The following is a 17,295-nucleotide window of genomic DNA, read 5'->3' on the forward strand; positions in this document are numbered from 1 at the left end:
CATATATAAACCTTATAACTTTTGGTGAAGCATTTTATTTTATTCACTCGCACTGCAGGTAATTTTCCCATTAGCGGAGGAGAATACAGGGGTTGCGTTTAAAACAACGAACAAAAGAAGAAGTGACCGTTCGTATCACTTTTTAAAAGACGAGGTTCAATATTTTTGGCTAAGTAAATATGGGGTAGTTTGTAGCCCAACGTGTAAATACTTAACATTTTTTTTGCTCCACAATCAGACGAGTCAGCCTATGATCACTTTGAAGTAAACACGGGTGTTTATTATTATATGAAATAGAAGTCTGATGTAAACCTTCGCCCACCTTAAGAATACTATTTTGGTCACGAAAGGGAGTTTGCGGAAATATTTCGGGCAGTCGAAATAGTAAGGGTCGCCATTCGTCTTTCTAATGTCACTTCATTCATCTTTAGAGATTTGTTTGACTAAGGCTCACAATGTGAAGTTAGGAATGACGGCCCCTCCCACCATTTTTCTAAACGGAGTAATTCGCAGGGTACAATGCCACGGGCAGCACAGTTAGCTGGATTTTCTTGTGTAGACACATGAGACCATTGACTAGGAGCTACTTGTTCCTGAATATGGGATACCCTGTTGCTAACAAATTTTGTCCACTTATGGGGTGAAGATTGAATCCACGAAAGCGTAACAGTCGAGTCGGATCACGCGAAGACTGAGCTGATGGGTAACATATTTCGATACGACTGCATCACAATTTCGATCAAATCTGCTAGGAGTACAGCCGAGCAGAGCTCTAAACGAGGAATTGATTTTCTTGAGTGGGCCTATCCTTGATTTGGCAGACAAGAAGAGAGTCTTTGCTTGACTACCAAGGCCGCTCGTACACAAATTATAAAGTTCACTAGACTGCCACTACCAAGTAAAGCTCGAACCGGTCTGTAGTAACCAAGCTAGTCTAAAACTCTGATTGGAGCTGTAGCTAGAAGAACTGAAGAATCTTTAGTGTCGTCGCTAGAGTTAATTAATGTTCATTAAAGTAACTGACTGTGGTCCTGCATCACTTTTGTTAGGAAAATTACTTGAACTGGTGGAAGGATTATGATCAGGGGTGAGCTGTTTATCATGATGTAATAAAGTATGATGTGACTTTGAGTATTTTCCACAACGTCCACTAGAATACGATATGTTTTAAACCTAGGCAGAATCCTTTTCTAAAAACTCTGGGCAACTATAACTTAAATGGCCTCGTTTATGACAAACTGTAGAGTTGGAGGAGTCAGAATTTAGAAGAAAGGTTCTTTTCTGCGATTTGGCAGGGTTTCCGTTATTTTGCAATCAGAAGAATGGGAAACAGTATCCAAAGCAACGCATTGTTTTTTGATAAAGTTTAACAAAACTTAAAAATGCTTGTTTTTGCTAAAGAGCTAAAGAGTTACCGCATTCCATCTCAAATTGAGTTGGAGTGCTTGAATCTAAACTATCGAATAGCATGTAAAAGAGAACAGTCCCACTGTTTAGTAGGATCACCTAAGTAGTCGAGGGCTGATAAAGTTTAACAAAACTTGAAAATGCTTGTTTTTGTTGTTAACATCAGCTAAAGAGTTACCGCATTCCATCTCAAATTGAGTTGCAGTGCTTGAATCTAAATGATCGAATAGCATGTAAAAGAGAACAAAGTCCCACAACTTATGTATTACAGGGCTTTCACGTCCGTGTCATTATTGAGGGGTTTTATTTTTTTATTTCACGCCAATGACTGGCGGAAATCAAGCGAGAATTCTCATAGCGCTCAGCCTTATAAGCGATGATGTAGTTACCGGCAGTTAAAGTATTGCAGCTTATTGTGAATTTTAGAATTAAAAAGTCGATGAATGTCTTCCAATTGCGCAATCAACCATCAACATTTTAAATATTTTAGTTAGCAGAGAATTAACCGTATTCACTAGACATTCGCGATAAAACAATAGGCAATCCTATATAAATGCTTGTAACAACGGGAGAGATAGAGGGAGAAATATGAGTGATGGGAGAGAGAATGAGTGTTGGGGTTTTCTCACTTGCTTGATGTTGAAATAACACCCACGCGAACTTCTCATGCTTTTACTGATTTTCAAAAGGAACAGAGATAGACTTCTACACTACCAATTTAAATAAAAATTACATGTGGTCAATCCCCCCGTTTGCGACCTAATTCTCTAACAGTTTATTCGCCACTGTGCACGCGGTTTTTCACTCTTTCCTTTTTCGTGGTGTCGTGCGGCGTTGCCACTATTAGCTCACATTCATGAAGTACATAAAAACTGAACATAATTCGCCCCTTTGAAAGGCTAGGCTTTGCTTTCAAAATATTATACAAACAAGGAATATTTCTAACATGAAGAATTAACGCGACATGTTTATCACATTACAATTCACGGGTAGCAATGCTACCTTCGTCAGTGCCCTTATAAACACACCGTTTTGGGTTTTTACACTGATCACACGCACAATGTTGTCCTTCCCTGGATGTAGATCCACTATCCCTCCGAGAGGCCAGCAAAGGGAGGGAACGTTGTCTTCTTTTAGTAGGACAAGATCGCCCACATGTGCTTTTCGATCATCGTTGAAATACCATTTGCTTCTTTGCTGCAATTGATGGATATACTCCATTCTCCAACGTGACCAGTAGTGTTGCCCCATCAATTGAAGATGGCGATAGCGTTTCAGGTAATTGACCTTGTCATTTAGAAGATATTCTTCGGGAATAGCTGTTAGCTGCTGCCCAATTAAGAAATGTGCTGGCGTGATCACGTCGAGGTCATTAGGATCGGATGACATTGGTACAAGAGGTCTGGAGTTTAATATAGCCTCGATTTGGGTAGTCAAAGTATAAAATTCCTCATAATTTAAGCGAATACCGTTTAAAACGCGCTTTAAGTGATGTTTACACGATTTCACAGCCGCTTCGTGAATACCGCCAAAATGTGGAGATTTTGCTGGCATGAAGTGCCATTTTATATTAGAATGTAAGACATAATTTTGAATATCTGTTGAATCTATAATTTTTTTAATCGCAATAAGCTTGTTATTAGATCCAACAACATTTGTTGCATTGTCACTGTAAATGTGTGAGCAAAAACCTCTTCTCGAGACAAATCGTTTCAATAAACTTAGAAACCCTTCACTAGTCAGATCAGTGATAAGCTCAATATGTACGGCTTTGACTGCCAAGCAAACAAATATGCAAACATAACCCTTAATAATTTTATTGGATCTCGAGTTTTTCCATCTTTTAATTCGAAGGGCCCTGCATAATATACAGCGACAGATAGAAATGGACGAGTCGGCTCAACACGAAATTTAGGTAATTCACCCATTTTTGGATTTATTATAGGCGGATTTGTTTTAAAACACGTAATGCACTTACGCACATAAGATTTCACGACTTGTTTACCGTTAAGCGGCCAAAACTGTTGTCGTATGTGAGCTAGAGTGCCTTGTACACCAGAGTGTAATGTACGATTATGTTCACGATCGATTAAAAGACGTGTAAAGTCATGTTTTGGAGGGAGGATTATAGGATGTTTTACATCGTAGTTAAATTTTGAGTTGCTTAATCTACCACCGAGCCTTATTAGACCATTCTGGTCGATAAATGGCGATAAACATTTTAATTTACTTTTCGATGAAACTCGTTTTTTTGCCTTTAAGTCATGAATTTCTTGGGGAAAACCTTTCATTTGAACTAATTTTAATAGGGCAATTTCACTCTGTTTAATTTCATCGTAACTCAATTGACTAAATTGTCTTAAAATTCTAGACACCTTCAGGTTTTTTATAAATCTTAGACAATAGGCGGTGATGCGAATTAATTTGTTTAGGTTTGAGTATTTGTTAAATAATTCCAAGTCTTGACCGATTGATGTGGTTAAAATTACCTTAGAGTTAGCCTTTGATTCGGGTATATTCTCAATGGGAATAAACTTATTTGAATTCTTAGGCCAATCGTCGATTTTCGTAAAAAAGTGTGGTCCATTTAACCATAATTTTGAATTTATTAAAAATTTAATATTAGCTCCGCGAGAAATTATATCGGCTGGATTATGTTTTGAAGGAATATGATTCCAATTTTCCTTTTTTGTCAACTGTTGTATCTCCGCAACGCGGTTTGCCACGAAGGTTTTCCAACATTTAGGTTCCTTGGCTATCCAAGACAACACAATCATCGAGTCTGTCCACAAAAATAATCGGTCAAAATTAAGTTTCAAAGCTTCGAAACATTTTTTTGTTAATTTGGCTAGTAATGCTGCACCAAGTAATTCTAAACGCGGTAATGATAAAGATTTTAGAGGACTGACGCGTGATTTGCTGAACGTACATAAATGCAACACGCATAGGCGCGCCCGCTTGCGTCCGAAAATCCGTGAAGTTCTATTAATTTCGGCTGTTTTACAATTACGTGGCGTGGTATACGCATTAAACTTACTTGTGATACTTCCTCTTTTAAGTCTGACCATTCGAATAAGAGCTGACTTGGTATGCTTTCATCCCAGTCAATCTTTAATTGCCAAAGTTTTTGTATTATTAATTTAGCTCGAATTGATAAAGGACCTAATATACCGAGCGGATCAAAAATTTTTGCTATAAATGAAAGTATTGACCTTTTCGTAACCTTGTCATTGTGTGTTAATAAATCTTGAGAATTGTATTGGAATTTGTCAAGATGTGGTATCCAAGAAACCCCCAGAGTTGTAACGCATGAATCGTCCGTAAAGCAATATTTACTCTGTCCGTGATTCCAATTATTTATTTCGTTGAGAAATTTATTATCATTTGACTGAAATTTTCTTAATTCAAATCCGTATTGAGATAAAATTTCCGAAATATTTTTTCTTAATTGAATAAGCGAATCGATTGTTGAGGCTTCAGTGAGAATGTCGTCCACGTAAAAGTCTGAGCTTATTATTTCACTTTCATCGGGCCATTTTTCGGCAATATTCAAAGAAATTTCAAATAAACAACGCGTTGAAAGAAATGAAGCCGGCGCCGTGCCATACGTGACAGTATTTAGCTGAAAATGTTTTATTGCTTGCTCGGGAGAATTGCGCCATACGATGCGTTGTAAATTTCTTTCTTCTTTATCTATTAGGATTTGACGGTACATTTTAGTCAAGTCGCCTATAAAGACATAATTATGTTTTCTAAAACGAGTTAATATTGTAAACAAATCATTTTGAATAGTGGGTCCGGTTTTTAATACATTATTTAGCGATAAATTCGATGAAGATTTGGATGCAGCGTCGAAGACTACTCTTACTTTAGTTGCACTATCGGGTTTTTCAACACTGTGGCGAGGAATATAATAGATCTGTGTTTTTGAAGGATAATCCCGCGGCATTTCGGTCATGTGACCTAGATTATGATATTCCTGCATAAATTCTCGATATAATTTTTCGAGTGCGGAATTTTTGGCTAATCGTCGTTCAATACTATACAACCGGTTAATGGCGGTTTGTTCTGATTCACCCAACTTGATGAAAATGGGTTTTAGGGGAAGTTTTACGATAAATCTGCCTGATTGATCGCGTGTAGTATTTTGCTTAAAATGATTTTCACATTCGATTTCTTCTGATGATATTTTAGCGCGAGTACTTGAATTAATTTCTTCAATAGACCAAAATCTCTCTAAATTTTCGTGAAGTGATTCTCATATGAAATAACAGTTGGATAACATGACATCTGATTTTCCGCTTTTTCCCTTACTGTATTTGACCAGTTACAATCCAACCGAGTAATGTTTTTTGTAAAATCGGTAAATTTTTTGGCCGAGTTTTATCTGACCGATGCAAAGTAACTCAAAAAAGACTTCACAACCTATTAGCAAATCGATCTCTGCGGGAACATTAAATTCAGGGTCTGCTAATGGTAATTCGGACGGAATGTTAAGTTTTGTTATGTCAATGTAGTTTCGTGGAGACAGTTCCGCTATTATCGGCAAAACAAGAAAGTTTAATTTATTCTTATAGCCGGTGTGTTGGGAAGAAAATTTTATTTCAATGCGCTCAGATATATTTGTTTTTACTTGATTTATTCCTATAACAGGCATATTAATTTTTGAAGTTTGCAAATTTAATTTTTTTACCATAGAAGATGTTACAAAATTTGATTGCGAGACTGAATCGAGTAATGCTCTACAAGTTATGATATTTTTATCCTTGTCGTACAATTGTACGACTGCCGTGGACAGTAAAATATAAGAATTGGTGGTATTTTGACAAGTATTAGACATTACTTGGTTATTAATTGACTTTTCGCCGCTTTGCGCGCTCTTCAAAGAATTGTCAGTGGTAACATTGCAAGTCGTTTTTTCTTTAGAATTTTCTGAAATATCGCGCAAGTTGTTGTTTGAACTTTCTTTTGATCGATGTAATAAAGTTGAATGTTTTTGTTGACATTCTGAATTTTTGTGCCCATACCTTAAACAATTTGAACATAAATTCATTTTCTTTACGATATCGAATCGATCCGAGACTGACAATTGTTTGAATTTTTCGCATAAGTATAAAGGGTGTTCATTTTTGCAATAATTGCATTTTCGGATATAGTTGGCTCCCGAAGAAACAAACGTTCGCGATTCGTAAGATTTTTTAATAGTTGTACATGCCTGTGTATCTAAAGTTTCTAGCATTTGACATCTTTGTGATAGGAATTCGTAAAAATCGTCAATTTTCGGAGAGGTTATGCATTTGCAAAAATTTTCCCATTCGCGTTTAGTATTTAAATCGAGCTTGGATACTAAAATATATATTAAAATCGTGTTCCATTGACCTACATTTTCCCCTAACGATTCTAAAGACCTGTAATTTTTAAAGAAGGTATTGGAAAAATGTCTTAAAGCAGTGTGAGATTCTTTATTTAATGCAGTTAAATCCATTATTTCTTTCAAGTGCGAATTTATTACAATCTTCTTGTTTTCATACCGTCTTTCTAAAAGGGCCCATGCCGTTTCATAATTTGAGTCTGTTGGAGTTAAAGAACCAATTATATTTTTCGGCTCGCCTTTAAGGGAGGCTTCTAAATAATAAAATCTTTGTACGTTCGATAGGGTGCTGTTATTATGAACGATGGCCCGAAACATGTCGCGAAACCTTTGCCAATCGCTGTACGAACCACTGAATTCGGGTAAAGTTATTTGCGGTAATTTTGCGACATTTGACAACCTCGCGTCAGACGAGTCTCGACTCGAAGCCGTCCGTGGATCCGTCTCCAGTGAGGGGGACGGGGCAGGCATCGGAATGTGTGATTCCCCTAGAACTTCTTGGAAATGATGTTGATCTAATATTTTTTGGCTTCAGCTATGGCGTCGAAATAGCGGGTTTCAAATTCTTCGCGTTCGATTATGCAGTCATTTTCGTCATAATTATCCGGAAAATTGCTTAATAATAATTCTTCAAATTGAGTTTGAGTTGATTTAAATTTTTCTAAAGTGGGTTTTATTGATTCAAATCTTAATTGTAATTGTTCGATATATTGATCGATATTACTTTTTGCTAAAAAAGTTTTAAAGCGAATTAATTCTCCCTTGATTTGGGCTCTGCTGTGCTTTAAACGGTTTAAATCAAATTCTGAATCGTGTAAGTCGTTATCACCTACGTCTGACATCGTACCGGCGTGAAATAGATAGATATTCTAATTCGAAGAGGTTTTTGCTCGAGGTTTGTTTTTGTGTCGGTGATTAATTGAAATTACGTGTCTTTATTATAGGAAGTTTACGAGTTTTTTTATTATGATTATTATATTCGAGACCCTCAAACTTTTGCCTACAATGCTAATGACATCGTGTAAATCCACTTAATGCGATTGCAATTCAGAACGAGAGACAAATGTCTGAGATTTATATTTTTCGAATTACGTGCGCAGGCAAAATATTTCTGGTAAGTGATAGGTATTGGAAAGGATTGACCTTGATTATCGCTCTAGCTTTCGTCTGACAGGCGACAAGTGTCGATGATTGCAATTCTCAGGTTGATACGTCGTTTATGTCCAAGTCTGTCCGACGCTCGGGCGCCAATAATGTGTTGGGGTTTTCTCACTTGCTTGATGTTGAAATAACACCCACGCGAACTTCTCATGCTTTTACTGATTTTCAAAAGGAACAGAGATAGACTTCTACACTACCAATTTAAATAAAAATTACATGTGGTCAATCCCCCCGTTTGCGACCTAATTCTCTAACAGATTATTCGCCACTGTGCATGCGGTTTTTCACTCTTCCCTTTTTCGTGGTGTCGTGCGGCGTTGCCACTGTTGGCTCACATTCATGAAGTACATAAAAACTGAACAATGAGATTAGAGTGGCGTGTAAATGTTTTGATTATCGAGTTAAAATTTCAATTAGAGTATTTGAGATGATATTTAAAAAATGCGACAATTAAATGTTAAACAAAAAATATGCAACGCGGAAATGGTAATTTTCCTATACGACTTAAAAATTTGGATGCGACGACGACGTCTACGTTGAAGCGGTGTGTGTTCAGTACCTGTCCCAGCGAAACCACAAACAATACCAAAATTTTAAATTCCGTTCCTTTTCAAACGAGCAAACTGAAATTTGACCCCGTTATTGTTTAATGTTTTAGTGATTAATGAAATATCTATGATCGATTGGACAAAAAATGAACGACAAAGAGCAATGGACTGTAAATTTTGATAAAATTAAAGCTACAAATGACGCGGCGATTTAAGTAATAATATATATTGAGTTAACGAGACGAAAAATTACAATCTCTTTTCTTCTCGGCCTTCCTTGATGCAGCTGTGGCTGTTTACTGGTACAGTTTCGCAATACTTTACGGCACACCTGAGTTGTACTAGTCCCGATCACATCGGAATACGACACCGGAGCTAAATGCGAGTTTTTTCTGGCCGTATACCCAGTGAAATTGTCACCAAAATACGCGAAGAATATAGGCGTAGCAATCAAATGAAAACCAATTTCAATTTGCTCGACATAAAAATTCCCGAATTATCAAAAACTGAAGAGGATAACAAAACAGTTCCGATTGGACGGAACACAGGTTGCATAAATCACCCACAGAAGAAAGTTATATATTTTTCAATATTCAATATTATACGCTTAATCTTGTATAATGTTACGCATACGCAAATCCAATCGTTTTTGAGATAGATGTGCTTTTAACATAAAAGCAACATTCAAAAATAAAACATTCTAGAATTTATAAATTATATCTTAGGTCGTGTGAAGTTGGTCGTCACGAAAAAACAAAATGTTTGTTTATAACTGACCGTGCCAGTTACAGATTTAGCGAAACTATGCCTTATTCACAAAGAGAAAAACAATGAATTTTGCCTAGCCTAGGCAGAAAGAGGAGTACATTTCGCGAGAATATATCCGTCATGCTATAGAATTCAATAGTTTTGAAGTTCTGTTCTAATCAGGTTTGTTAGATGCTCTCTGCTTTCGACGGTATTTGCGTTTGCACGGTCTTTTAGAGTTCCCAATAAAAATCGGGGTCAAGTTAGGACTGTCAGGTGGCCATTTTATTGTTTCAACCAATCAATTAATTAAACCTTTCATTTGAATTGTCATTAATAAATACCACACAACAAGGGGGACTGCCGTCTTGCTGAATGACGAGGTTGCTTGATTGTTCCAATGGGAGCTTTTCGTTCTGAATTTAGATATAAATTACAGTTTAAAGTAATGTCCAAGAAATAAGAACTTATTATCCTCTTGCTTAAAATGTCATACCACAAATTTACAGTTTAATATCCTTAAAATTAAAATTCCCTGTAGCAATGAGGATTTCCTGTGGTCCACTGTCTGCTGTGTATTCGATTTATCATACTACTGGTTGTAATCGATGACTCTTCGGTCCGAAAATTTAATTTAATTAATTAAATTTTTTCGTAGCGCAAAACCCTTTTTCTCGATTCCGCGTTAATTTTGTAGTAGGCCTTTTGTGTGCTTTTGTATGCCTTCTACCCTGCTTTTTTGTTAGTGATTTGAATCTTCCCGATCAATAACATTTTCTTTCACGCTTTCCGTTAGTTTTCTTATGGAAATATTGGGATTTTCTTCAATTTTTAGTAAAGTCGTTTTCATCTCTTTCCAATGTTCGTTGTTTCTAGTTAGGCTGGATGTTTGTTGAAATTTTTCCTAGATTCGATGAAATTTTTATTTGTTTAGAACGTGCATTCGGAGGAAGTTCCCTTTGAGCAAATTTAGTCCTCTTACAAACGTTTCCAAAAATCATTGTTGGACGTAAGTTCTGCTTAATCTGTAACTGAAACTATTGGATTTGGATATAGGACATATTATACAAGAAATGTGCGGAATTTTTAGGGGATTTTGTTAAGGGTGTTCCATTAAAAAATATATAACTTTTATCTGTTTGTAATTTCTGCAACACCCTGTATATACAAAAATATATCATGCAAGTAACTTACTATTTTTTGAATAACTTTTATATTTGATAATTTTTTTCAAAACGTTTAATAAGAAAATTAAAGGGTGGGGCATTATATATGATCGCACGGCACATAAGACAAAGATCAAAAGTGGTAAAATATTACCTCACAGAAAAGCGATTGTTGACTCGATGTAAAGAGCTGATCACTAGCAGTGTATCAAAATCGATTAGATCATAATTTCATGTTTAAGGAAACAAAGTTATTGGACAGGGATGGTAGTTTGAAATATACTGTTTCTCGATATGGTGTAATTTTTTTTGGGACCCAGGACTTTAAAAACTACAGATTGTAATACCACATCTCGCAACAATTGTGACATCAGTTTTATAATATTCCGATGCTATGCCATCCTTATATTGGACTCGTTTTTCTTAAAGCATTTCTTATACATTTACCATTAAAATCAGTCTAATGTTTTTTAGTATTTAATGTTTCCATTTTTGTAGTAGGTTTCCACTTAGCAATTGATAACGTTGGTCTCCTACCGAAAACTTCAATACATAAACTATCGATATTTAATTATCTCGGACATGAGCACACATTCGCCGTATCCATCATAGAGACATCTCGGCATATTTAGAAATCAATGAAACTTGGCGAACTGTTCAAAATGGCTTGCGCGTTTCGTCCCCGATAAACCATCGATAGTTCGTACACTGAATTGACTTGGGTGAAGCCAAAAACTTCACATACCTGCGAATAACGAATTATTGTAGACACAAGTCAGTCAAACGTTTTACGACGGATCTGTGGCCTATGTGAGTTCGATTTGCGTTAACCCCTTTCTCGCCTGTCTGTCTTCCTCTATTGTACTTAATTCAATTCATAGGATGCGAGCATTTTTATTACACGTGTTTATGATGGAGTTTAATAAACGAATATTTTTATAATAGGTGTAACCACAATCCCCTGTAGGTAGATTTAGGATCGACTGTAAAATCTTTCCTAGATTTCCAAGTTTCGTTAATTTCGTTACATTAATTCTTCTGCCTTTTATTATATAATTTTTTAAAAATAAGTCTCGTTTTACATTTGTGCAATTATCTTCTAAACTTTTTCATTTTTTGAACGTACATATTTTTATAAGAGAAACGGATGAAATGCCACCTGCCAAAATTTGAAATTTATCAATTTTTTTGACATTGTTGTCCAAAATATTTGAAGCTTTCATATTATGTAAACCAAAGGATATTTGACTTCAAAACAATAAAATATCTATAATAATATTAAATTGCTTGGAAGGTTTTCTATTAAAAACATCAATTTTTCAAATTATTACGTTTGTCTCTTTTTGACATATTCATTATTTTTTTAAATATTACACCTTCGTATAATTAATAAAGTTCGTTAAATACATTAATAAAAACTTTCTTATTTACACCATTGTGTGTTGTTAGGTAAGCTATAAAAATACTTAAGAACCAAGGTTGAAGCTTTTTGTACAATCTCGTGATGATGTAGTTTCTACACGAAAATTTATTGATAGCAAAACGGATATCTTGACCTAAAATAAAGCGCCTTTAATCCGATGCCAGTCTTTAGATATGACCAAATAAATGAATAAAAACTTAAAATGATCTACCGAATTCAGTCCCTTCCCATTATAAGGATGTATGTTCTGAGATTCATTTAGGATTTTTGTTCTTGATCAAAGTTAAGAGAAAATATTGATTAGTTGAGAATCAAAATCTTGGCTCAAGTAGGCATAATGTTTTTGAATATACATGATTGTGCTTACCTCAAAGACATAATCTTGCAGAATATCTTTTTTGATTTAATATGAAATTTAATTAATTTCTTGATTAATGTAAAATACAACAAAGTTGATCTAATTCTTAAACAAAAAGAAAAAATGACTCATAGTTTAATTTTTGGTTTTTATGAATAAAATTGTGGCGAATGTGTGTATTTTGTGGTTTTTGAAATTTCTTTAATTTTGCGAAAACGTGATGTATTCATTTTAATGCCTAATTTTTCAGCGTGGAAATTCCCTTTTAGCGATTAACGAAGTTTTAAGTCGTATTTGTGACATTCTTACCGATATATACCACATTCTAGTTAAATAGTCACTATCTTTTAACTATACAATCTTTTAACGTTTACTTTTTCATGTAACTTGATTTTAGATAATCGCAGTAATGCAATATTTCTTAAATAAAAAAACAAACTTGATACCCTTCGTGTATTTAGGACACCCCGTATAACACGGCAACATTGTGAATCCAAAAAAAACAAATTTCTATTTTTTTCATGTTTTATATTTGGAATGGTAGAATGTACAGTATTTTCTAAAGTAACTGAACTGGCCTTACAATTTTCCACCATTACGACCAAGAATGTCGATTTTTAATCGGCAATCATCGTGTAGCCTGACTGTCTAAGTAGGCGTCCAGGAAATACAATCCTGGAGCAACCATCTTCGTTTCGCTTTTGTTTAAATGCGATTTATTTGCGATTCTGAGCCGCTTGCTGACGACGACGTTGGTTGTTGCGAGAACATTTGCATTTTGTTTCTTTTTTGTCAACACCATTGACAGTTAAAGTCTATGGAAATTAGTCACCAAAACGAAAAATAGACGAAAAAATTATATCGTTTCGAAATTTTGGTACTGAACTCCCAGCAACAAACTCAAATACAAGTCCGAAGAGAAAAACTTATGAAATGATATAAAAAAATATTTTTTAAATTCTGTTTTATTTATAAACTTTTGTCTCCTGCCATAATAAATAAAAAAATGTGTTTATTCATAGTTTACGCATGTTTAAAAATGTTTATTAATTAGAAGATAATTGATAAATGGTAATACAAAATATAACCGTTTTTCAGCACCCAACTAAATTATATTTCTAAAATATTTATTTTTTCGACATTCAATTGCTTTACATTTTATTTTTTTATTTGGAAATTATAAGTTTTATGGAAAAATTGCAACATATATTTTTTTTGTAATAAACCCGTCTATAGAAATTTATTTTTTCTATGACATTGCGTAAGTTTTTCTTTAAATTTAGGGTTTAGTAGTGGTGGTCCAATTCCATCATCTCCAAAATTTTTGAATTATAATTATACATAATAATTTTTATTGCCCATTCCAGTAATAGTTTATTGTCGACAAATTAACTTTTATATTTTTATTTTGTCTCGTAAAGATGTATGCAAACGGTGATTTGAATTAAAGTTTGTCTTAAACTAGAAAGAGACTGTCCTTTTTAATGTGTATATTTTAACAGTTACGTATGTGCGTGGTGACTGTATGCCAATGATCTGCCATGAATCTGATAACTTTTTAATTCTAGACCAAGTCTTTATAAAATGATGTTCTTCGCCTATGTTCCACCAAAATTATTAGAGTGAACAAAAAATGAACAAAATCGAAATTAAAGTGTTTCTCTACGACGCCCAAATAAAATAAAATATTTACGGACAAGTGGTCATATAATAATTTTATATGCTTCTGATTTTTTAATAGTTTTACGGATTTTAAGAGAAATGCGGTCTTTGCGACACTGTGCTATTGTTTCGAGAAACAAAAGATGCCGCAACTGTTGCTAATGCTGATTGGGTGGCATTGTTTTGGATATTTATTTTTTTAACAGTCAATCTAATATTCAAGTTTAAAAAAATATTCGTTTCTGTTAGTTGTCCTTGACAAGTTATAATTAATTTAGTTATAGGCAATTTCAAACATAACAATATTGGACCGGTGGTTTGGAAAATGAATATTGAATTAAATTTGATTTTGGTCTATAGAAAATTCTTTTATCCAACTATTTTATGTTCTATTCTTCGAAAATAATCGAATATAACATTGAGTATGTCGCCTAAATCTCTGTAAGAAAATGGCAACAAAGCCACTCTTTGCTTTTATAATAAGCTTTAGAATAACGGAGGTCCGAAGGACGTCCCAAATTGCGAAACTTCCAAAAACATCCAGAATCTCAAAAATCAAAACCATCGAAAACTGGACACACGGTACATGTAGTAACAGAAATATGTGAAAATCTTACTGGGTTGAGTCCTCCACGTTATATGATATGATAGCCTCAACTTAGTGGCCTACGGACATAATGTCTATTAATTGCTGAATCAGAGACTCAATTACAGAAAATGTTCACTTGTTTACGGGTACGCAAACGAAAATTCCCTTACAATCAATGTTCAAAAAACTAAAGTTATGTGCTTTAGTAACTCTCCCTTGGCAGCCCAGCCAAAGCTTTTCTTGGGTGATTAAAGCCTGGATGTGGTTAAAATGTTTAAAAGGTTTAATGACAATCTCTTCTTCCTCTTCGTTTAGAGAAATACCAGCACAAGTTTCCAAGGTGACGCAATTCAAAAAATATACCAAATAACCATTCTAAATATATTTTCCGGAAGTCTTCCACTTTGGGGCATCCGTTATACCGATATACTTGAGCGAGTACAGGCCAACTGAAGCAGTCGGTTCATACTACACGATTTTTTGCTCAATCTTTGCCCCTGATCTACCACCCAGCTATTTAAATTGCCATTTTAAGAATTATAGCACAATTCAGATTGAGTAATACATTTTTCAACCTACCATTTACCACCACCTTTTTGCCCGATGTATAATGCTCTCCGTACCTTGGAGTTTTCCAGTAACAATACCTTTAATACCGATTTAAAAAATTTGGACTCATATCGTTCAAAACGTCTCGTTAATCATATTGTAAATGTATTAGAGCCTTTCTTAGAAATGAGTAAAAAGAAAATTAGAATTTGGATCTGTGATAGAGCCCTGTTAGTTTACTATTTTGCTTTTTTTGGGTTTATGTAATGTTTGATGTGGATTTCTTGTTGTAGAAATATAATTTCATATAAAGTTCGGCGGAATACCGGAAGGGTTACCTGTCCGTTATTCGATAAATATAAAACAAGCGAAATTAGTACCGGAAATTGTTGAAGCGTGTTCAAAATCGAGGTCTGAACAATATGCTCTTTGGTTCCACGCAGGAGCACGTCGTGGAGCGGCGCGTCGGATTCGTCGGTGACGTGAACGAACTGGACGCGCAGCAGGACGACGCTCCTAATTATAGTAAAGAGGGGCGGCAGACGCGTCTCCATCGACGCGACACCCCGCACCACCTCAAAAATAAACGTGTGACCACGCCCATGGACAAGAACAAGGTCGCCATCATTATCGCGCAGGTGCCGTTTCTGTTCCGTTTTGTCTCGTATGTTTTTTTGTGTTCTGGTGATGCGAAGGTGTGTAGAGTTGACACCCCGCAACAAGTAGATGCCAATCTTAGAATTTAATGTTTCAACTCGGGATTTAAAAAATATTTTTCTTCTACATATTTGGGATACTGTGTATAGAACCGGTTGATTGTATTTTATTCCGTTCCTTAATGCGAGAGTGTATTAAAATAAAAGTTTGCAATGAAAGTGTCATTAAACAGGGACGATAATTGCAATACTATGAGGCGTGTTTTTAAAGTAAGTACCATTTTGAAATAAAAAAACAAGTAAAGATTTTTCCAAAGTAATTTATTCCTTGTTCAATCATCGGTAATCGCTCATAACGTTTTCACCATAAACATCACTGATTTGGCGATGAATGTCATCTGATCTGAAGCCAGCACTGAGAAAACGTGTTACAGCACTCACTTTACAATCGGCGGGATTCTTTATAGGTAGCGCAGGCGTAAATTGGAAACGGTACTTACTTTAAAAACACACCTTGTATTTATAAATCTTCTGGATTCCTCATTCGTCGCTTGTTGATTAATCTATACGATCAGTTTTTTTGTTACCTTGCTTATTCCTAATTTTGTTAAAATATCCCATCATCGAAACTTCAAAATTTTTTGTGAATCTTGATTTATTTCGAGAAAGCATTCATAATACCCATACAGGAATAGACTCTTCGGTCTCTTCATCTTGAAATGCTTCCTTCTTGCCTCCATTCGAGTTCAATAATACCCTTTGAAATATGATTCATGGCAAAAGTTTATATTCTACCCAGAATCACACTTAAACTTTTTCAAAAACTAACCTCAACAAAAGTCAAACCATCCAGCTTTACTATACTACACGTGCTAAATGTATCATGAGACTGACTGACTGAAAAATCGTTCAGTATCTCAAAAGAAAAAATAATTTCCTATCTATCTAAAAATCTATCTATCCTAAAAAAGTGTAAAAATCAGCAAATGAAATTCGATTTAAAATTTAAATCTAATATTACAAAGCTTAAACGTATAGCACTAAAATATTTGCAATCTAATCGGGCGAATTGTAACAGCAGAGAAAGCAAATGATACGGTAGTCACGAACACAACTGATGAACTTGATAGAAACCATATTCCGGTTAGTATCTCCAGTAGCTCCTTTTGTTGCATATCTTTCTGAAATTGCTTGTTATTTAAAGTAAGGCAATGACATATCTTTTTTTTTTCGAATCGGATATTTTTTAACATTTCTGGTCGCCGTCTTGTCACCCTCATTTATTACAGTTTCTTTTCTCCCGGCATATCTCTGACGTAATTGGGTTGCATTTATCCTTATGCACAAGTTGTAATATTATTGACCGTCACACACGCTGAACACATTTGAACTGTTTTTACAACCGCGAATGTTAAGTTGTGCTTAAGCTTAAGCTACATTGAGGATGATAATTTTATCATTTTTAGAAGCGGAATTTTACAAATTCATACACAATAGCAATTCTAATTTTAAATAAACTTCCCGGTGGTCCTCTATCTGCCATTCTCGGAACCCTCGACAAGCATCATGGATACAATACTAAGCCTACGGAATACCACTAAGGTCACTGGCATACAAAGTAAAACGTCAACAGTTAAAATAAAACCAATCGCTCATCC

At 34.9% G+C, this 17,295-nt stretch overlaps 1 protein-coding gene across 8 annotated transcripts in view; it reads left to right on the forward strand.

The window, feature by feature from the left end:
• The window catches only part of LOC132700465 (protein lap4), a gene marked incomplete at its 3' end in the record, with an annotated part of 233,088 nt that overhangs the window by 47,656 nt on the left and 168,137 nt on the right, over positions 1 to 17,295 (forward strand). For 7 of the 8 annotated variants that reach the window (XM_060667806.1, XM_060667811.1, XM_060667813.1 and 4 more), the window contains 1 exon segment: positions 15,425 to 15,619. In XM_060667806.1, coding sequence (XP_060523789.1) covers positions 15,425 to 15,619 — 195 coding nt within the window. 8 annotated transcript variants of the gene reach the window in all.

The sequence above is a fragment of the Cylas formicarius genome, unplaced genomic scaffold (assembly GCF_029955315.1).
Source record: "Cylas formicarius isolate icCylForm1 unplaced genomic scaffold, icCylForm1.1 PGA_scaffold_4__25_contigs__length_36172078, whole genome shotgun sequence".
Lineage (NCBI taxonomy): Eukaryota > Metazoa > Arthropoda > Insecta > Coleoptera > Brentidae > Cylas > Cylas formicarius.